This window comes from Ornithodoros turicata, chromosome 3, assembly GCF_037126465.1.
Source record: "Ornithodoros turicata isolate Travis chromosome 3, ASM3712646v1, whole genome shotgun sequence".
Classification (NCBI taxonomy): domain Eukaryota; kingdom Metazoa; phylum Arthropoda; class Arachnida; order Ixodida; family Argasidae; genus Ornithodoros; species Ornithodoros turicata.
Window position 1 is genome coordinate 46908680 of NC_088203.1, and position 20023 is coordinate 46928702.

Genomic DNA, 20023 nt, shown 5'->3' on the forward strand with positions numbered 1-20023 from the left:
CCTGTGGCGGAGCAGCAACACTGCATATGTCTGCCTAGGAGGTAGCAATTTGCCATATCCTCATGCTCATGCTCTAAACTAGAGCAATGTGTCGCACAGTCATTAATTAACATGTCTTTCTTTTTTTTTCTTTTTTTTCAGAAGACACGATGTCCGTATATTCATTGTAGGGCGACATCAAGCTAAAAAACTCGTTATCAAGTATGCTTGTACGGGAAGCCTAAAATAAAGTATTTTTTAAGTACGTAGTTTTAGGTTTCTTCTTTCGCATCACACATACAAACACGGAATCCAGCAACAGGAAAGTAAACTGCGGATTGCATGCCCAATATCCGCTTCCTATTGCTTTTTTATGGAAATCGTATTGCAATATTTCTATGGTGAATTGTCAATACGTACACGGTGGCCAATTTGGAATAGAAATTCAATACGGTTTCTATAGACATTATATGTTGTTTTTATACTTTTACTGATTTTTGTCTACAAAATTTTTATATACAGTCAATACAAATTTTCATAAGGGTTCTTTCACTTCTGGAAGCTCCAAACTGATCTTATGCTAGGCGGTGCACGTTGTTACGTTTCTGGCTGTACGTCCTTCGCTAACTCAGAGGTGTTTCACGAGCTGAGGGACAGCGGTACGCAGTGGAAGTGGGAAGATGCAATTTCCCTGACCTACGAGAAAAACTGCGCGTCTGTTCTTCGCATTTTTCGGACGACGTATATAGGTTCAGTGACATTATGCGAATGCGCGGAGAGATTGTAGTGAAAAAAAAGTGTTTCAGTTGAAACCGTGCCGACAATATTCACTGAAGAAAGGCAATTACTCAGCATACCATTGCGTAAGTGACCTTTGTTTCACAGCCGCAATGCGCTAATGATTTGAAGATATGCTGCTACGACAGCGAAAGAGCCTCTGCTAATTTTCTTCGCTTAATACTTTACTGGCTTCGCACTGGGCTTTCAGATGTGAATTTCTCACCCTGACGGGAGAACATCACGTTCCACGTGACCTTCCGACGCCACTCGCTCAAACGTCGCCCACCTACGCATTGCTGATGAAGGCCCAATAAGGCCGAAACAGCTGTCCAATGCTTGTGTGGCGACGTGTGGTACTTATAAACATATGTTCAACGTGCAGCCAAAGAGCCTCTGCTAATTTTCTTCACTTGCTGCTACGACAACGCTTTCGCGGAATTCGTGCCGGCTAGGTTGTACAACCCATCGTAAAACAAGACAATGAGGAGGGGCTCAGACACCCACCATGCGAGAAAGATAAATACATGTTCCAGCCTGCGTACTCAGTAGTACTGCATGACGTTATGCCTTTTGCAGAAAATATTTGCGTGAAATGTGAAACGTTGTATGCGACTATGCGTACACTTTGAACACACCCACTGGTTCAAATCGGTGCATATTAAGTGGACTAATTTCAGCGGGGGCATGTGGTCTTATTTATCGAATAAAATCAGTTGATCGGATTACAGGTAACTTTTCCCCACAATAAAATGTGTTCAGTGGAGTTCCATATATGGCACAGCCCTGAATCTGAATGCATCACTGTGAAGCTCGACATGATCAAGAACGCACAGGGACAAGTACACCGAGCACACACAGCGTTCAACTAGCATCTGTTTTATTTGGACAAACACCCCTAGTCCAAATAAATCTGGTGCTAGCTGAATGTTCACCGTGTTGGTTGTACTTGTGGCCTTCAAAGCGTCGCTGCTTGTGATGGCGCATTACATGAATCATTACATGAAGTGCGCCATTTCGTAGTCCGGTTGTATTGAGATAGCTTTTTCGCACCGCCGCGGGGGTGCCACAATATGATCGCACTGCTCGGACCAGCGAGATAAGGGTTGCGTCTACTGAAACAGCGCTGGCAGCAGGTGCAGAGGGCGCTGTTAGGGGCAGCACTTGCTGGTTTAGTAGACGTGTTTCGGTCTCCGCTGAGATGTACGGCTGCCCTGCAGACGACGCGTAGGCGTAGTTCTCGAAGCTGAGGACCTGTATGCAGATGTGTATCCAAATGAATTCTTGCAAATATGTTTCGTATAAAAATAAAGAAGCCATTGTGCTGCACCTCAAATACGACTTATTCCCCCGCGATTCCAATACGTTCCTGCAAGTGGTGTAGCAAAAACTCCTAGGTTGGGTCGGCTTGTGGCTCGTAGGGGGGCTGGACTCCCCTCCCCCCCTGCGAAATATCAGTGTAACTTCACATTTTTGTGGCACCGCGCTATTATCTAAGCTGGGACACTGGACTTAACACGCTAGCAAAGAAGCACAAACAGAAAAGACCAACCAACCAACAGAAAAACAAATCAGTTTATACATTCCAGGTTTGAGTCATTTTACTTCCTGTGCTGATACCGGTGCATTGATTAGCAATTCCTCTGGCTCAGGTATGCAAACTGTAACCAGCCCGGCGGTGGAAATGGATGCCATTTTCAAACGACGCGGGTGAAGCGTCTCCGTTATCTGCTAGTGTGACGTCACGCAGCACAGCAGAAGCGCGCATCACCTCCCAACCTGCTTCCCGCGCTGCTGTAGTAGACGGAAATTAGACATCCGCTGGCAGCGCTGGCAGCGGCGCTGCTTTAGTAGATGACAGGTGGGCGCAAATGTAAAAACTTCCCTCCTCATTCATGTTGCATCAGCCTCGTTTAAGATAATCGCAAGTCTCATGTCAAAATGATTGCAACCAGGTCAGACTCTTCGCTTCCGTGATTGTGACTGTGCATATCGTGATTTATCGCACTCATGAAGTTCTTTTCTTTTTTTTGCCGAGGTCTGCATGCATCTAGCAAGTTCCACAACGTGATTTTCACAAGAGCTTTTGCTGGAGGCGGCAATGGGTGGTTTTCAAGTTGAGAAGTGGCGCTACGCATGCTGGGTCTTCGAACTTCCGGTCCGAAATTGCGCTCAATTGGAGCAAAGCAAAACTTATACCATCTGGCTTGAAAGACAACCAAGATGAGTTTTCCTGGGAATACCTGCACCTCAAAGAAGTAAGGTACTGTAACAAATACTTCGCACGTACTTTTCTTGCGACAAAGATAATATTTCGTGACACATCGTGCATGTTTCGGTTTCGTTCGGCGTGCGCTTCAAAATCGCAATCTTTTGCTGCGGGAAATGTTCTGTTACAATGCGGTCAATTTGACGCTTCAAATAACAAAGATAACAGACATCATTTCAGATATGGCACAACCAAATGTGCAGGCAGTATTTTACGCTGCAATCTTCCGCACTCTGACGATAGTACGCATGTAATCGTTTTCTTTTAGTCTGGGAAGAAGCTGTGGCTTTAGTAATATTCTGTTCACATTATGAGTTGATAATCTTATCACAGCCACGCACAATTCAAGGTGATAAGGACACAGCACGGCATTTGGTGACAAGTGCCTACACCCCTTAGTTCAATTTTCGTTCGTTGACAACATTTTTCCAAAGGCGCAGGATCCAAGGGTATGCGATACATTATATGTCCCTTTTCCGCAGAATTAGTGCATTTACGCCCGAAACATTAGCTTATTTTTAGGTTGAAAATCGCACTTACTCTATAAGACTCCAGCAGAACTTCGGACCGGAAGCGTAAATCCACGTGACATTGCTACTTCCCTTACGTCATTTTGACAGGAAGTTGCAAACCACCCATATTTGATATGGAATTTCCTTCACTTTTCCGTGTACGACACCGCTCTAACGCAGTACTGGTATAACTGTACGATTACATCAGCGATGGCTGCGTGATTTCTAGCTATCGTTTGAAAGTGATAACCAGTGCTCCCTCAAAGAAATTGAAAAACCACGTTACTGTACTTGTTGTCTGTTGAAGCAGGAAACTGCAGCCGGTAGCACAGGTCGAAGAAAAAAAGAGAATGCTCCGCAATGCACTGCAACAATGTCCTAGTGCAGAGCATTGCTGGCAGGCCCACTGCACGGCAACGTAAGACATTTCTGGCTCCTCTGACTGCAAATCCCACAGAGGCAGCTGTTGGGCTGTTGTTTTGGAAGTGGGCGTGTGTCAAGCACTGAATCGAGAAGCTCCTCGTAACTGACGAACGGCGTGATCGTTGCGGTCTGTTTCGTCTCCGTATCTCTAGTATACAGTGTCGTTCAACGGATTCGCAGAATAAAGATCATTGTCCTTACGTCACTCCTGTCCTAGAGGATATTTCTGGACAACGACTACAGTGAACAATCGCTCGCGTCGGACATGTTGACATCCCAATGCCTTGCAGAGCTTGCACACGGCGGCGGCGGTTCAAAAGTATCCCGGTCCAGATCCTTGAGGTCGCGCCCTGATTGGTTCTTAGATAAACTTAGATACATACATAGACTTAGATACGTTTTCATGCTTTTTGACAAAGGGATTAACGAAATACACACAACATCCAGCGCCTACTCCTGTCGTGTATTTCATCGAATAGCAGACGAACAACGACACTCTTTCGTGCGGAGTTTTCGATGGCGAGTTCTGCAGTCCATAAGGAATAAAATGACGGGTATAGTTTCGAAATCGCCCGAAACGGATGCGACTGTCACTTCAAGCAACGACAAAGAATAAGAGTGATCTGTTGTTGTTTTCTTGAATTATTCATACTGTTGCTGTTTCCGTACACCTGTTTTATGATAGTCGGCTGAAATATTGTTGGTAGTTGATACTTCCCTTATCAACGTCCCTTAATCATCATTAGAAGATATGTCATAGTTGCGGCGACTACGATTTATTCACACCGTTCACAGTCTCTTTGCATGCAGTATCGCGACTCAAGCGGTAACGACAGCTTTGCACGAAGGCCAGCAACCCCTAGTAAAACTGCCAGGAAGGACTAATACCTCGGCGGATGATGGAAATAGCTTCATAATGAGATGTTAACTTTGATGTCACTCGGACGTGAACGGGTTCACAAACCGAGGTACATCGGCTGCAAGTTGGCTCTTGATTTATTAACTTGAAAGTTCTTACAAGCACACCACTATTACATACACAATGTAACGAAGTCCTTGTAAGAAGCTAGTATAGTTGCGGAGCCTTCGGAGCCTTCGTGTTCGTGTTTGTTTACGTGTCTTGCCCATCGCTCAGGCTTGCCTATCATGGAATTGCGGAGGGCACTCCGCTATGACTTTTTTTTCTTGTGTAGATCTAGCGTTGTCGCGTAACAGTCTTAGTTCGTAGCGCCGCTACTTTTAATCGAATCAACAGGTTGCTTTGGCCCACGCTACTCATTCTTTGCAGCTATGCTGGGTATAACACTGGCAGCTATGCATAAAAGTTGATCGCAATCCATACTGCGAAGCGGAAACATTTCGCTCTGCCACATGAGACAATGTCTTGCAGGCATCGGTACCTTTAACCTTAGAGATGCATTCACTTTCCTGTGATCTACATTCAGGGGGAATAAACTGCCAAATGAAATGCCGTGTGAAAGCGTCTTTAGTGTCCTAAATGACCTCGGTTAGGTTATAGTTAGACTACGTTCCCTCTTTTCATTTTGTGTGTGTGTGTCTGTGCTCTACGAGGATCTGCACAAAATGTGCAGGGAAATAAAATAAAGATAATTATGTTTCGCAACACAAACGCGGTGAGACCATCAAACGTATGTGTTTCTGTCTGACTAATACACACTGTGTATGCTTACGCGGACAGCTTTTCCGAGCTCTTCTGTTCGAATCCCAGCCAATTCAGAGATGCCCAAATGGCTCTGGCAATGCCTACGATCAGTCCAAAATTTACTTACTTGATCATCTCTCACGAGGGGTTTATTCGATCAACACTTACGCCTGGACAACGCTGAATCGAATGACCTTTCGCACGTCGTACGAGTTCTTCATGGGGTTCATAAGAAGTAGAGAGCTCTAAACACAGAAAAGATTCGTAAAAATCGATTAATTTTGTTGTGCTTCCTCTGTTTAGAAAATATGAAGATACTCTATTGCAACTGCCATACCGTATGAAAGTGGTCTTTTATTCAAATACGTACGTCTGTATCTTAAGTACATACTGCGAAGGGCGTGCGTGATGATACATTTCAATGTTGACGGTACTGTGTGAATGTGTATCGAAGCTGTACATTTCTCGAAGATACGGCTTGTTGCACCATCCGTATTTATTTCCTGCAGGTCCCAGGATGCATGCTGCGTGTAGGGGTGACCATAGTATTTACGGGATGTACACAACGCACGGGCAGTCACATAATTGTTGCCTGCATCGTCTGCTTCAATGGAATCCCATTTTGTTATTCGTTTTCTTTGTTTCTTGTGTTTTAATGTGTTAGCATTATAGTCCTCGCTACTCAAGAATGGCGGCATGATATGTCTGTCTACACGGTGCGGTGCGGTGTGCATGCGCGGTGAGTGGAGAGTGCGACGCGACCAAGGCGCCGGCGGATCGGCACCGTCAGCACTCCGCAGTCAGCTGTGGTGGTCGATAGGTTCAGACGTGTCTGCGTGGGCACGCCATGGGTTCTGAAAGCTGCGCGAGGGAGCGGCGGCCTATTGAGCCTAAGCCTACGAGACGGCGCGGCCAAGCTCAATCGGAGTAAGCTCGAAAACACCGTTTGGATGCGATGCTGTCTTGCGTTAGCGTTGCGTGGGGCCGTGGAAAGGGTTGTGTAGCGTTTCGGAAGAGGCGTTGAAGGGTTGGTAGCGTTGTGAATGGGTTTCAAGTTAAAATGTTATTCGTTTTCCTGCTGCCTTTGGGTTGAAGATACGATTATCATTTTCGGGCTACAGAGCGTTACACGAACTGTAAAGTGAATAGTAAACCCACAGAAACATATCTCTGTACTTTTCTGAAAGCTTGTAACATGGATGCTTCAGATACATGACAGAACTGCCGTCCATTCAGTACTTCTTTAGCAATCTAGTTCCAAAGATTGCTGTGCCAAGCAAAATTTGCGGACTCCACCCAAGCAGCACACCAATATTTGTCCAAAATGGGCTGCCAATATGGGACGAATATGGCAAGTACAACCAGGCCCCATATTGGACCAGTATTGGCAAGCCCATTTTGTCCAAATTGCCCCAATACTTCCATGATAACGCCAACAGGGGCTCCGTGTAATAATAATGCGTTATCCGGTATAGTATCCACCACTGACATCACTTCTCTCTTCTTTGTGCTTTTTCATTTCTGCAGAAGCTCCTTATGGAGCAACGTCGCACAGCGTTACAAAAACAACACTGCATCGCGCTAAATAAAAAAAAAAAAAACGATGCTATGCCCGTCTTGTCGAAAGATCTAGGCAGTCCCACAGAACTGCCTCTGCCATGCCTCAGAACTTGCCTCAGAAGTCTTTATTGGGATTGCAATAGTGTAGTGATAGGCGGTACTATCGAAACATTCGAAACCATCGGTAGTTTTTGACTACCGATTGTTCAACTATCGAGTGAACCGGAATTCCGATAGTGTCGTGATAGTTTTTCGGTCTATCGATAGTATCGTGAGGTATAGGTGGTGCACTTCACCGAGCCTCACATCGCTTAAGCCCAGCCAATCCAGCACACCTGACACCTGACACCAGCGCTCCTGCTTGCTGCAACCTATCATTCACTCTGAATTTAAAATTTTAGCTTGTTTCTATCGAAAACGAAACTTTCTGCGAAACTGGCGTTTCGCTTGTGCAAAATTGAAAATTTTAGCACGTTTCTTTTGAAAACGAAACCTTCTAAATTCGCGTTTCGCTCCCTCAAGCTTTCCAATAGTTTGGTAAATCTGAAATGATATTTTAGTTTTATCCTTGCAACCCATGAGTCTCTTCACTCCTAATTTAAAATTTGAGCAAGTTTCACTTGCGAACAAAACTTTCTGAATTTGCGTTTCGCTGCTGCAAATTATCCATAGTTTGTTCATTCCTACTTTATAATTTCAGCATGTTTCTTTTGTATGCATGTATGCATGCCAGAAAACTATCAATAGTCCGCCCACTGCGAATTTAAAATTTTAGCATGTTTCTTTCGTGAACGAAATCTTCTGAAGTCGCTTTTGCTCCTGCAATCTACCAATAGTTCATTGACTCGAATTTGAGCAGGTTCGTTTTGAAAACTGAACTTTCTCAACTAACGTTTTACTCTGACAAACTCTCAATATTTTGTTGACTACGAATTTAAACATTTACTCATGAATCTTTTATAAACGGAACCGTCTGAGTTTGCGCTTCGCTCATGCAAACTATCGTTTAGTCACTTGCAGTTTGACACCATCCATCGGAAACGAAACCTTCTCGTTTTTCGCATGCAGATCGACGATCGCGTTTAGCTAGTGATTGATGGTTACCTCTTGGAGAGGAAAAAAGAAATATCCTCATGGAAAATAAATTATGAAGCTCATGACATACGCAATATCGGAGTATACATCTATGTATACTGCTATAAAGTTGACATTTCTGAGGAGGAATTACTGGTCCCTAATTGTTACAAACGCATACTACGGTGGCAGTAACTTAAATTACTGATAGTTTCACTGCGTATGTGGCTGCTCTGAGTAACATTTACCGCACGCATAGCGCACAACAGTCCACCAAATCTTCTTCTGCGTTTTCTGCTTTGTGAACAGATGTTCCCGTCCGTTTTTGAAAGTGCTACTCTGTTTTATGTAATCGTGTTTTTTCTTTAATTTTTCAATGCAAACAGTGCGAAACAATTTAAAAAAACATCTACTGTACAACCATACATAAAGGTACAGATTGATTAGATTGATGATACAGCTGGGAGCAGTGACATCTCATTTTTGCAGGGCGTGTTTGGACTGTGTCCAGCTTACTTCGATAGTGGAAACTATCGATAGTTTTGAACCAAACTATCGATAGTCAAATGAGTGGTAATATCAGCCATCGATAGTACTATCGATAGTGTTTGAATGAGTAACGCCCATCACTGCATTACTGTATGAACCACAAATTTCCAATCTGCTCCTAGACTGCAAAGGAGCGAAACACTTTCGTGACAGTAACAGATATACGCCTCAGCAACTCACACTGCCTGCAGTAACTTGAAAGTACCTAGCGTACAGAAGAGACATCTCTTCCTAATAAACATTGTGTCTTTTACTTGACATGTCGCAACTCCGTTTTCATGACATTTTAGCCCGAATGAAACGTCCGATCCGAGTGTCGCGCACGCGCATTAGTTGTAGGACACGTGATTTTGCTCAAACGACCACGCTCTCAGTTTGTTCGACCGACTGGCATCGCGAAGCAAGATGGCGGCTGTTTTCAGCAAGTGGAAGTTGCAGTGCTTGTTACAGTGGAATCGCCACGAATGTTGACTGTTTCGAACAACGTATATCATCTGACCCAGGCAAAAATCTGGAGTGGGACCACTTCGAAGTGGATTATTGGACAGGAACCACTTGGAATGTGGAACCATTGACTGGCTGGGACCAGTTAAAACTGGAACCACTTTCACGGTGGACCCACTTGAAGTGGAACCAATGGAATTTATCCAGTGGTCCCCTCCGCTAAGTGGTCTCGGATCCGACCACTTAGAAGGTGGGACCACTGAATGCATGACCGAAAGTAATGCGTAGAAAAGCACATACTGTTTATTCTGCTATATGCATACACTGAGCATAAAGAAATAATCGATACATCTCTCACGTACTAAGTCGCACACGGTTAATCACTCACTGCGTCTAAACGAGGCATGTACTTTTGTTGACTTTGCGATGCACTCACGGACAACAGGGAGCATGACGTTTTGTTGACCACCTCACACCTGTATCTTCTCAGCGAAGACGACACCTCCGCCCATGTAGGTCGTGACATGTACCCTTTTCCTCTTCACCAGACGATCCTAACCTTTATACTCTTCTTAACCATGTTTCTCAGGTTCCTCTAGCTACTGAAATAAAACATGTAATCAGTAGTAATCGAAGCATCACGGTAAGCACTTATACCTCTTAACATCGGAACAAGCAACATGTGCAGTCCGTTTGGCGTTTCATCGTCCGGTTCTTCTGTGGACGCCGTGTCTTCTAGCGTCAAAACTTAACCGAGATATCGACAATATGTTTCACATGACTCATTGTCATCAGGCTGCCTTAGAAAACTCACTGAAAACACGTAAATACTGCACAGGAGATCCCGGTCTCTGCCACGGCGACCGAAGAAAAAAACGAACTTGCAACGAGGCGTCCAAGTTCCAACTGACGCTCTCTCTCGCCCTCCCGCGGCCCGCCGTTCGAATTTAAATTGAAGGCCTCCCGGCGCACCGTGGCGCCCTCATAATTATTACATCTGCTTTGGGTCAGCCAGTGCAGTTACCTCTTTGTTTTTAGTTCTTCTATTACTCTTTAGGTATTTGGCGTACTTTGTCATCTTTTGAATGTGTCTTGGTATTTTGCTGGTACCTTTTATAACATTCACCTTTAGATGAGAATATGAGCACGAATTGAAGTTACAACATATATTTTATCGAAGACGTAAATGGATAAAAAGCAATAAAAATAGATCATACGTGTGCTAAAATACATCAAAATAATGGCTCAAACAAACTATAAGGGTATATGGCAAGAATTGACTCATCCTCCCCTAACGGATCTCAAAGGGGGAAGCTGCCCAGATTAGAATCTCAAGTGGTTCAATTGACCATTGTGGGAACAAAATGGTGAGGCTCCCACTGTAAGTTCTGGAACCATTTGATGCAAGAGTGGTACCACTGATTTCACGAATGTGGAACCAGCCACCCCACTTGCGAATCCAGCTGGGACCATCAAGATTCAACTGGAACCATTCCGGGGCCATCCAGATTCAACTGGAACCATTCTGGAACCAGTCCAGATTTTTGCCTGGGGAGGGAGTGTTGAATGTAACGACGTATTCAATTGGGTATTCCACACGCTTCAACGTCCAATCTTGCCGTGCTGCTTGGGCATTTTGGTACAAGTATACCATTTACCACGGGTACGTACCATTTTCTGCACTTTCAGTCAATATGGGGTGTACACGGGCAGTATGTGGCCCACATTGCCAGAATTTTCCCCATATTGGTTCAAACTTGGCAAAATGGGACCCATACTGCCAAGTTTGACCCAATATGGGGGAAATCTTGGCAAAGCGAGCTTCATATTGGAACCGTATTGCCAAGCCGAGCCAATATTGGTGCAATATTGCGTGCTGCTTGGGCTCTGACGCGGCAGCGTGGAGTTCGCGGGAACAGTAGAGATGATGTTAAAGGAAGACACACGTAGTCTATGAGCAGTGGGTTCTCCCCGAAGCTTCTATCGACGCGACACATGAAGATTTCGGCAAGGCAGCCAACCACCAAGACAAGTCCGGTCACAAGAGTCATTATCGTGACGCCTGCTGTCATGATGTAGCTGGTGCTGCACAGAAAAGAAGATAACAGTATAGCGCAACATTTACAAAGAAGGACAGAGTGCTCATGAAGGAATAAGCAGTGGCACCATACAACTACACAAGAATGATCTGGACATGAGTCAGTGCCGAAGTGTCCAAGCGGACAACAGTGGACAACACAGAGGTGAAATGAACACACTGATTCACACACTAATCAACATAGATATGTAATTGGGTCTTCGTGTGAATAGTTTGTGGTGATAAGGAGAATATTTCCATGAAATAAAAATAAGATACTGCGAGATATCGCGTTCAATGCTCATCCAAATATAAGAGTGTCATCTGTTTTCCGTCACCATGCGACCGGGTAGTGATACCACAGCGTTATTCTTAATTGCCTGATGTCCAAGGAAGTGAAGCAAAGCACTGCCCCCTCACAGTGCGAGATGTAAATATTCATAATTTCCGCACTCGACACTTCTCTTTTACCCTTGACTCAGAAATATATAGAGTGCGAGTGCTTCCGGAACGTTTTTTCGTTGTTTACAATTTGTTTCAGATTTCCAAAATATACTGAGCCTTACAAAATATTCGGAATACGGCCCCACGTTTGCGATATTATTATTATTATGCGCGCACCGAACTTCGTCGTTGATTGAGACTGCTGCAGTTGAATATAACAATATAACAGACATACACGGTTCGCAAAGATCAATGCACGTATTCACGAACCGGCTGAAACCATTGTTAAGTCATGTGGCGACCTCATCGTCATCGACGCTCCTGGTTGCGCCGCCGCGCTCTTCATGCCCTTGACCCGGCGCGTGTAATAAATATTCTTGTCGTTCCTCTCGACTATGAAGGTTCCTGCCTCAGTTCCTTCATCTTGGTGACCCCAACCGTATTGGACTGCGCTCCGTCTACAAGCCCGATCTCGGCTGCAAGCCCTCCGAGATTGTTTACGGCACCACCATCGGCTCCCCGGTGAACTCCTTGCCGCGTCTTCTTCCGCCGCTCTCTCCGATGTTCAGGAATAGGTCAGTCGTATCTCGACATTTTTTGCGTCCTGCGCCCGGTGTCTCCGCGCCCGCATACCTCTCCGGCCGTTTTCGTCCACCCTGACCTCAGCACATGCACCCACGTCTTCATTCGTGTTGATGCCGTCCGAAAACCCCTCCAGGCCCCCTACAATGGCCCTGACATGGTTATTAGCCGCACACCCAAATCCTCTACCGTCTCCATCAACCGTAGCCACGGCACCATTTCGCTTGACCGTCTCAAACCGGCCTATTTCTATTTCCCATCTACCGATTCTGATTTCTCAGCTCTTCACCCTTTCGCCGCCCAGGCTTCTCAGCTTTCCCCCTCACCGCCAACCCGACCTGTGACGAATAGCGAGGTGACGTGGTCCTCTCGTCTGGCCGGTTACCTCTCGCGTCCTCCTCCGGTTCTCTAGGAGGGGGGGAGGCAACTGTGGCGGCGTCATCGTCATCGACGCTGCTGGTTGCGCCGCCGCGCTCTACATGCGCCTCACTCGGCGCGTGTAATGAACATTCTTGTTCCTCGTTCATCGTCAACTCGTTCCTCTCAACTATGACGGTTCCTGCCTCACTTCCTTCACTCACGTCGGGTTGGCCACAACACATGCGTATTATTCACATTGTCACGAGATGTTTGAGGGGAGGGTGAAAGTAGCAGACGACAGAAGGTCTGCGTTGAGAAAGGATCCCGTTTGTTTGTTTGTTTTTTAATTATAAGGTTGTTAACGAAAGGAAATTTCAGGCAAAGCTGGCGCCGCTACAGGTGATTGCGGGACGGGGCGTGGGTTGAGGTGTGCACCGCGCCGCCACACTGCCGCCGCCGGGCAATTTTTGCTTTCCGTCGAGTGCTTGGGAATAATATTGCGACCGTCCCATAGACTGTTGGCGAGATGGAGCTTCAGCTCTCAGCAGCAATGAAACAGCAACGATACTGGCACCGCCAGCAAATGGTGATACCAGCTTCGAGGAGTGCATTAACAAGCGCGATGTAAAAAGTTGGAGAAAGAAGACAAACATGGACAGTGTGAAGTCTCTCTCACAGATGCTCATAGCACGTTCGTGATTTCTGCTGGCAGTTTAGGCTAGGTGAGGTTGGGTTAGGTTAGGTGAGGTTAGCCGAACGAAATCTCGAGGTGAACTCAGAGATTCCAACGCTGTCAGAACAAATGAAAAGGAAAGAAAACGCTTTCCATCGAGAGGCCAATCCATCATTCAGTGAACATCGCTATCATCATATTCATACGAGAAGGTTCGCACCGTATCAGTCCGCCACGCGCTGCAGAGTGTGAAACGCGAATGGCAGATTCCAGGAATATATCGCATTACACAAGGTGCTATAAGTTCGCGGAGCAGTGCCTGGAACAAGCAGCTAAAACGACTGTATCAAGAAATAATGCTACACCGGGTCGATTGTCACACGAATGATTTTACACGAATCAGGCGTAGACCTAAGGGAGAGGGGAAATGGTGTGGTCCCCCATCAATTTCTCTCCGTAAATAGCACTTCAATTAGCCGCGCATGTATACAGCATGTTGTCCAAAATTGGAGCCAAACCGTAAAAAAAATGAAGACAGAATATGTGTTTCACCGAATGAAGTGAGTCATGAATCGCATAGCGACGATAAGCATAGGCCTCGCTTCATGCACGAGGATCAAGCGGGGTGTACGGGATTCCGTGTCGTGAGGCCTTCTTTTATGTTCATTCGCATTAAGAATACAATTTGTCAGATGTCCCTCACAACGTTCATCGTGATTGCCAGCAGAGTAGGCTTGTTGGAGGGGGCCAGGCCTTCCATGAGAAAGCTCCAGGGGGATGCGGGGGGGGGGACCCTAAGCGCCCATGCGGTCGGCGCCTTTGGTGACATGTTTGGTTATCGTGATTTTCCCACAGTTCGAAACGTTGTTGACGTAGGCTAGCATTTCGTGCCTCGATTATAAACCCTATGTTTCGTGTCAGTCGGTAAATGCACTCAGAGAGAGGCCGGCACAGCCAATAAAGATGCAATTTGACTAAAGTGCTAAGTACAAAATGCACTTTTGTGCACATTGAGATCAACTGCACCGGCATCGTGCCTCCGAGAAAGAGAAATGATTCGCGCCATAACTGCCAACGCAGAAACAGGGGACGCATCTCGAAGATTCCAGTATATGGCGTTGCATAAGGGTGGAATGAGTCTGCTATTAACATATTAATCTGGTATTAACATCTGCTATTAACATAGGCTAAGAAACGTGATATTTGAGAAGCAGACATTTAGCGGACTATTCCAGTGTCCGATTTTTAACAATAGCGGTAGCGGTTCTTTTAGGTCATTTACACTTTCGCTTTTTTTCTCTCTCTCTTCTCTCTTTGGGCTTCTGTACAGCGATCAGAATAATAACGCATTTTAACATAACGCATTTTAAATAATAACGCTCTAAATCGACATTGAATTTTTTCACACGCACAGTGCCAGGAAGATACACTTCAAGGACGCCTAATGGACGCCTAATAACATGGACAGCATTTTACAGACGACGGTACTTGCCGGCACACTGCATTCGCATTGTGAATGGATCTGGAACGTTACTGAAGAATGTCGACAACAAGTATGCGAGCCGTGCTCTGTCCGAGCTCACAGCAGTGTACCAGTTGATCCGCAACACAAAGGGAGTGTCACGACGCAATCGCATTACCAGTAAGCAGAACTACATTTACTTTTCAAGCCACGACTAATGAAACAGGCATCGTTCTGCCTACGCTTGTTCTCCACTTCTGCCTTCTCTGTTTCTGACTTGTTTAATTTTTACTGCTCACGTGTAAAGGAAAATGTTGGGTGATTACTTAATGACATATTCACATCCTATAGGGCTACATAACTGGCCTACTCCACTCCTGCTTCATTCGTCCGCGTGGCGCCTCCTCTCTGAAGAGCAGACGCCGCAGCGCATGCGTGCGGCACTAGCCGCGGCGCTCACAAGGACAACTGCGCTTCAACGTGTTAAAAAAAACGATGAAAATATACATACTATACGTCCTCGTTTGACTGTTACATGAGAATTTGCGAAGTCCACGATATGGAGACCAATGAGTCCCCTATCGGTGATTGAAAGGCACATAAACTCTTATGGTGACTTCTTTTTTGTCCGAACAGTTTTGTTGCGAACCGGTTACCGCTAATTCTTTTCCGGTTCTGCTCCTGTTCGGGTTCAACAGTGCTATGAAAACTGTCATGAAAATGACATAAAAACGCAAACACCGGACTTGGAGTAACCTAGTAATAAACTAACCAACGTGCTGCTTCGTGGTGTCCGCCTTGTAGCTTTCCTTAGCTGAAACGGTTTGGACAGACATCGATAACACGTGAATTTGAGTGGTTAAATAGTGATGCCGTGTTTTTAAACAAGGCATATCATCTTAAGAAGCAATCCAGCATTCTCCTTCATTTTCCTTGTTTCGGATGCGCGGATTCGCAACCGAGAATATCTAGGCCCTCCCCCTGAGAACGTGCATCACCAGCCGTGCAGCACAAGTCGGGGTCGAACGACATTCCTAGACTTTCCTCATTCACAAGAGCCGATCATAACAGGCCCTTTTCAAGGCCAACCAACTGATGCAACAGATACCAAGTGTTCCCAAATCCAAACAAATATAATTTGTGCAATGTTGCTGCTCTGTTCTCATACCACTTCATGGTGTCGATGTCGACTGCAACACCGCGTGAAAGCAGGACCTGAGACACAGCTATAGCCCATTGAAAATGTGAACAGGACGGCGGTTTTTAATTTACCCGATTTTTCCACGAAAAGTGGGCCAAGTTCTATTGCTCTAAAATTATGGCGTATAATCACGCGTTCCTCTGACGAATACTCAGAATACTCCCGAAAACTGCCAATACGGAATACCGAATACGAATGCTCCCAAACTCCCCCGCATGAACATCACATTCTTAGCACCTTAGCACCTACTAGGCAAAAGACACCTCGTTTGCATGAGTGCCGGAAACGAGAATTGGTACAGCTGTTTCGATCACGGCCGGTCACTGACCAGGAACATGCTCTCGGACGCGGGCTGAACTCATTTTCTGCATGCATGTTTTCGCATATGGCTGTAACGGCTTCTAGCGCCAGTCTTACGTGCTCGGGTAGAGTTTACGTTACTGAGGAAACACAGAGAAAACATTGTGATGTCCCTCCAAGGCATGACAGATTACCATAAGCGTGACATGCGGCAAATAACACATAATATACCTCAGGCAAAATATGCATTGTGCACTGTGTTAAGATATCAGGGACTTTTACTAATGACGAAGGAATGCTCCAAGTACCGTCCATCACTGTCATCTCGTGAAGATGATGCATGAAGAGATGAAATGTCAAAAGCAAAAAAAAGGCAAAAGAATGAAGAAATGGAATAAATCTAAACAAAAGTGACAAGGTAGTGAAAATGCAACTGTTACTCTTGCCTGCGTAATACGTGCGGTTCACTGATGTTTCGTGAAACCTTATGTGAGACACGGCTAATGTGTGAAGCCTTCGGTACTTCGGAATTAAGCCTGCGCTGTTCAGTGTAGGGGCGAAATTGTCAGACCAGGGCGGTATTTTGCATACGTAATTTTCTCTCGATACGTCATCTGGTAAGCTATTTACGGTATAGGCTGTAACGATTGCTGACTAACCGGCGTGTTCGGTAGCGCAGCTTTCAGCCCTCCGCACGATAAATCGGAGTAAGTAGTGTTCGCCGTTACAGCAAAACACTCCACTCTGTACAAGTAACTATGGACCCTAAGTTGAACTATGACATGCTTACATGACAAGTATCTTCCCGGCGACGTTCGACAACTCATTTCGCTCCAGGGGTGAGGTGTTGTCCGGGTGATTGGTGTAGCCCAACAGGCAACCGCATATCATTCCACCGATGGTGGTACCCACGAAGATCAGCATTAAGGTTATCGTCTGCGAACTACAAGAGTGGTACAATATTAATGCATATTGAGCACGTTTCTGTAAAGAACGTCTCACAATACTACAAAATAATGGCGAAACAATGGCAAAACACACACACAGAAACACCATACACAACACAATCGCCCCTTTCCCCCCTGTTTCGCACCAATTTCTTCGCACCAGCGCTTTTCTGGATCGCGTCTCACTATTCACCTATTTGCTATCACTAGAGCCCTGATAAATATGCCCTGCGCTAAACTACGCACTAAAAGTGTACAAAGTATGGAATAAAAAAAAACTAAATTGAATATGTGCAATATTTTTCTTTGTTTGTGTATAAAAGCAATGTAGCCAGGAATCCATATTTGACATAAATTTATTAGGCATCACGCGGTAAAATATGGCTGCCTCCGTTCAGTGGTACACAACAAGGAAAACTTTGCCGCAGATCTAAGTTATACAGATGAAGATTTTGCTTTCGACACTGCACTATTGTGGAAGACTACAACGCGAAAGTCGCCTGTCTTCGAAGTGGAATGGCAACGGTTAACAAAGTGGTGAAGAAAGTGACGAAAGTGGTTCCAATCGGCCATTGTACGCACAGCAAACGCACTCTGACGTAAGGGCAAGGTCAGAGTCTTGCGCCGCACGAAAATGTGTGCCATATTTGTGGGTAGGATTTCGCGCAGTGGATCCGCCAGTGTGGTTGTTGAACACCACGTACTAGTGAAATACGGATAATGCTCGATGGCGACTAGAATTTTGACGAAACAGGACCCAAAGCCTGCATTGAAAAACAAGGAAGCTCTCACACCTTGCACTAAAATGTCACAGTGTGTAAAGCATGCATTTATATGCACAACCGAGTCTTTCGAATCAGTCCCACACCAAGACTGGAAGCGCATTTTACAGCCAACATATGAAACGATATTTGCGACTCGGCCTCTTGTCGGCGATTTAGAAAAGCTGCGAGTACAGGTCCGAGAGCACGTCGGGGCAGGGAAGCGGTACATGTTTCTCCTGTATACACGTACTGTAAACTGTACTGTACTGTAAACACCCTGTATACACGTCGTAACTGGTGTCAGTCATCTCTGTATATTTCAGTTTAATGGTTTACCACATTACATGGTGGGACAGCAAAGCTAAAAGTTACCGGAAGTAACTTGACGAGGCTCTGCCGCCCAAGGTTTCAGCAGCATACAGCATGTCATATATTATACACATAAGCTAAAATTAATAATCACTATTTATATCAAGCGTGGGAAATAAATAACAATGTGCAATAACTGGTGATGGTGAAAAATAACATTTCTACTTCTTAATAAAGAAACTTCGAAGATGTTTTTTTAGTACGTATGTTTAGAGCAGCACTATTGTTGAGTTGTTCATTGAGAAACTGCAGTAAATTATGACGAAGTGATTGATTCGCGTAATTTGTACGAAAGAACGGAATCTTCCACTTATCGTTACCGCGGAGGCAGATGGTACGACTGAATTCTGAAGTAGTTTTTAGGAAGTGTTGATATGTAACATTACCAAATCGATATGTAGACAGTAACATATAGGTACGTATAAGACAAACTCTGTCCTTGGAAAAATAGCTGACTGGAGCTACGCGAACGGATTAAAAATAAATAACACAAAGACTAAAGCAATGATATTTCATACTAAAAGTAAAATTCTTGAAACAAACACCTGCATCAGCCTGAATAACTCATCTGCATTCGTGGAACTAAACAGTAGAGTCGTGTCATCCGCATAAATGATATATGTTGGTATTTGGCAGACGCTTGTTATATCGTTTATGTAGATATTAAACAGGTCCTAGCACACTTCCTCGTTGTACGCCTGTTTTTTGGTGTCATAGGACAAGGTAAGTGGCCACTTATTACAACGTACTGGTATATGTTTGTTAGATAGGACCTTAGGAAAGAAAGACAAATACCTCGGAAACCGTAATGATGCAATTTGTGTAAGAGAGTATCATGGCACAGGCAGTCGAAGGCCGTAGAAAGATCAATGTAGGCGGCGCGACTGCGCATGCTCCGCCTGAGTGGGAGAGTCTTTCGTGTACGAAAAGCTATCGTGCTCCGACTCATTCGCGATTTATCGGAAGCCTTCCGTGCGAGTTTTCGGCTGTCGGAAAGTGCAAATACAAGATGGCTGCCACAAACCACTCTGCTGCTGCCTCAGCAAAAAAAAGTTACGCGAAAGCGGTTTTCTTATGACGACGACCTCATCCTACTGAGGGACGTCATAGTGAAGAATCCTTTCGCGGAGCCGGCGAAGTGGTCCGATATAGCGACCTGAATAAAGGCCGTGACTGCAAAGGTGTTCACGCCGCGAGCCGTCAAGGAAAGGACGGAATACCTTATAAAATTGTTCAAAAAACAGGACGAAGCGAACCTACGTCGGTAAGTACCGAGTAATCAACTTTTGTATCTGATTTAGATGTTGCGTCTGCGGGCTGGTACGAGTAAGTGATGTGTATTGGTAAAAACACGGCACTACAACATGAGGTTTCAGGAACAGTACTGTTCCAAACATCAGAAACAGGTGTCTTGGCTCAACTACGGTAGGTACCGATCCCGAAGAGGGCCTGGGCGTTTGTTAGCAATTGCTTATCGTTTTGATGAACAAAGATTTGTGTTGTTTACGTACTTCCCATCGTTCACCACGTGGGATATCTAGGGGGGGGGGGATATGTTGACTAAGCAAAAAATGAAAGCAGATAGATAAGTAAG

At 45.2% G+C, this 20023-nt stretch overlaps 1 protein-coding gene across 2 annotated transcripts in view; it reads right to left on the reverse strand.

The window, feature by feature from the left end:
- Positions 1-20023, reverse strand: part of LOC135387008 (uncharacterized) — a 304499-nt gene that overhangs the window by 85021 nt on the left and 199455 nt on the right. For both annotated transcript variants that reach the window (XM_064616448.1, XM_064616447.1), the window contains exons 13-16: positions 17140-17292; positions 11197-11335; positions 5792-5868; positions 5652-5724 (exon numbers count right to left, since the gene is read on the reverse strand). In XM_064616448.1, the coding sequence (XP_064472518.1) occupies positions 5652-5724; positions 5792-5868; positions 11197-11335; positions 17140-17292 (442 nt within the window). The remainder of the gene's footprint in view (positions 1-5651; positions 5725-5791; positions 5869-11196; positions 11336-17139; positions 17293-20023) is intronic.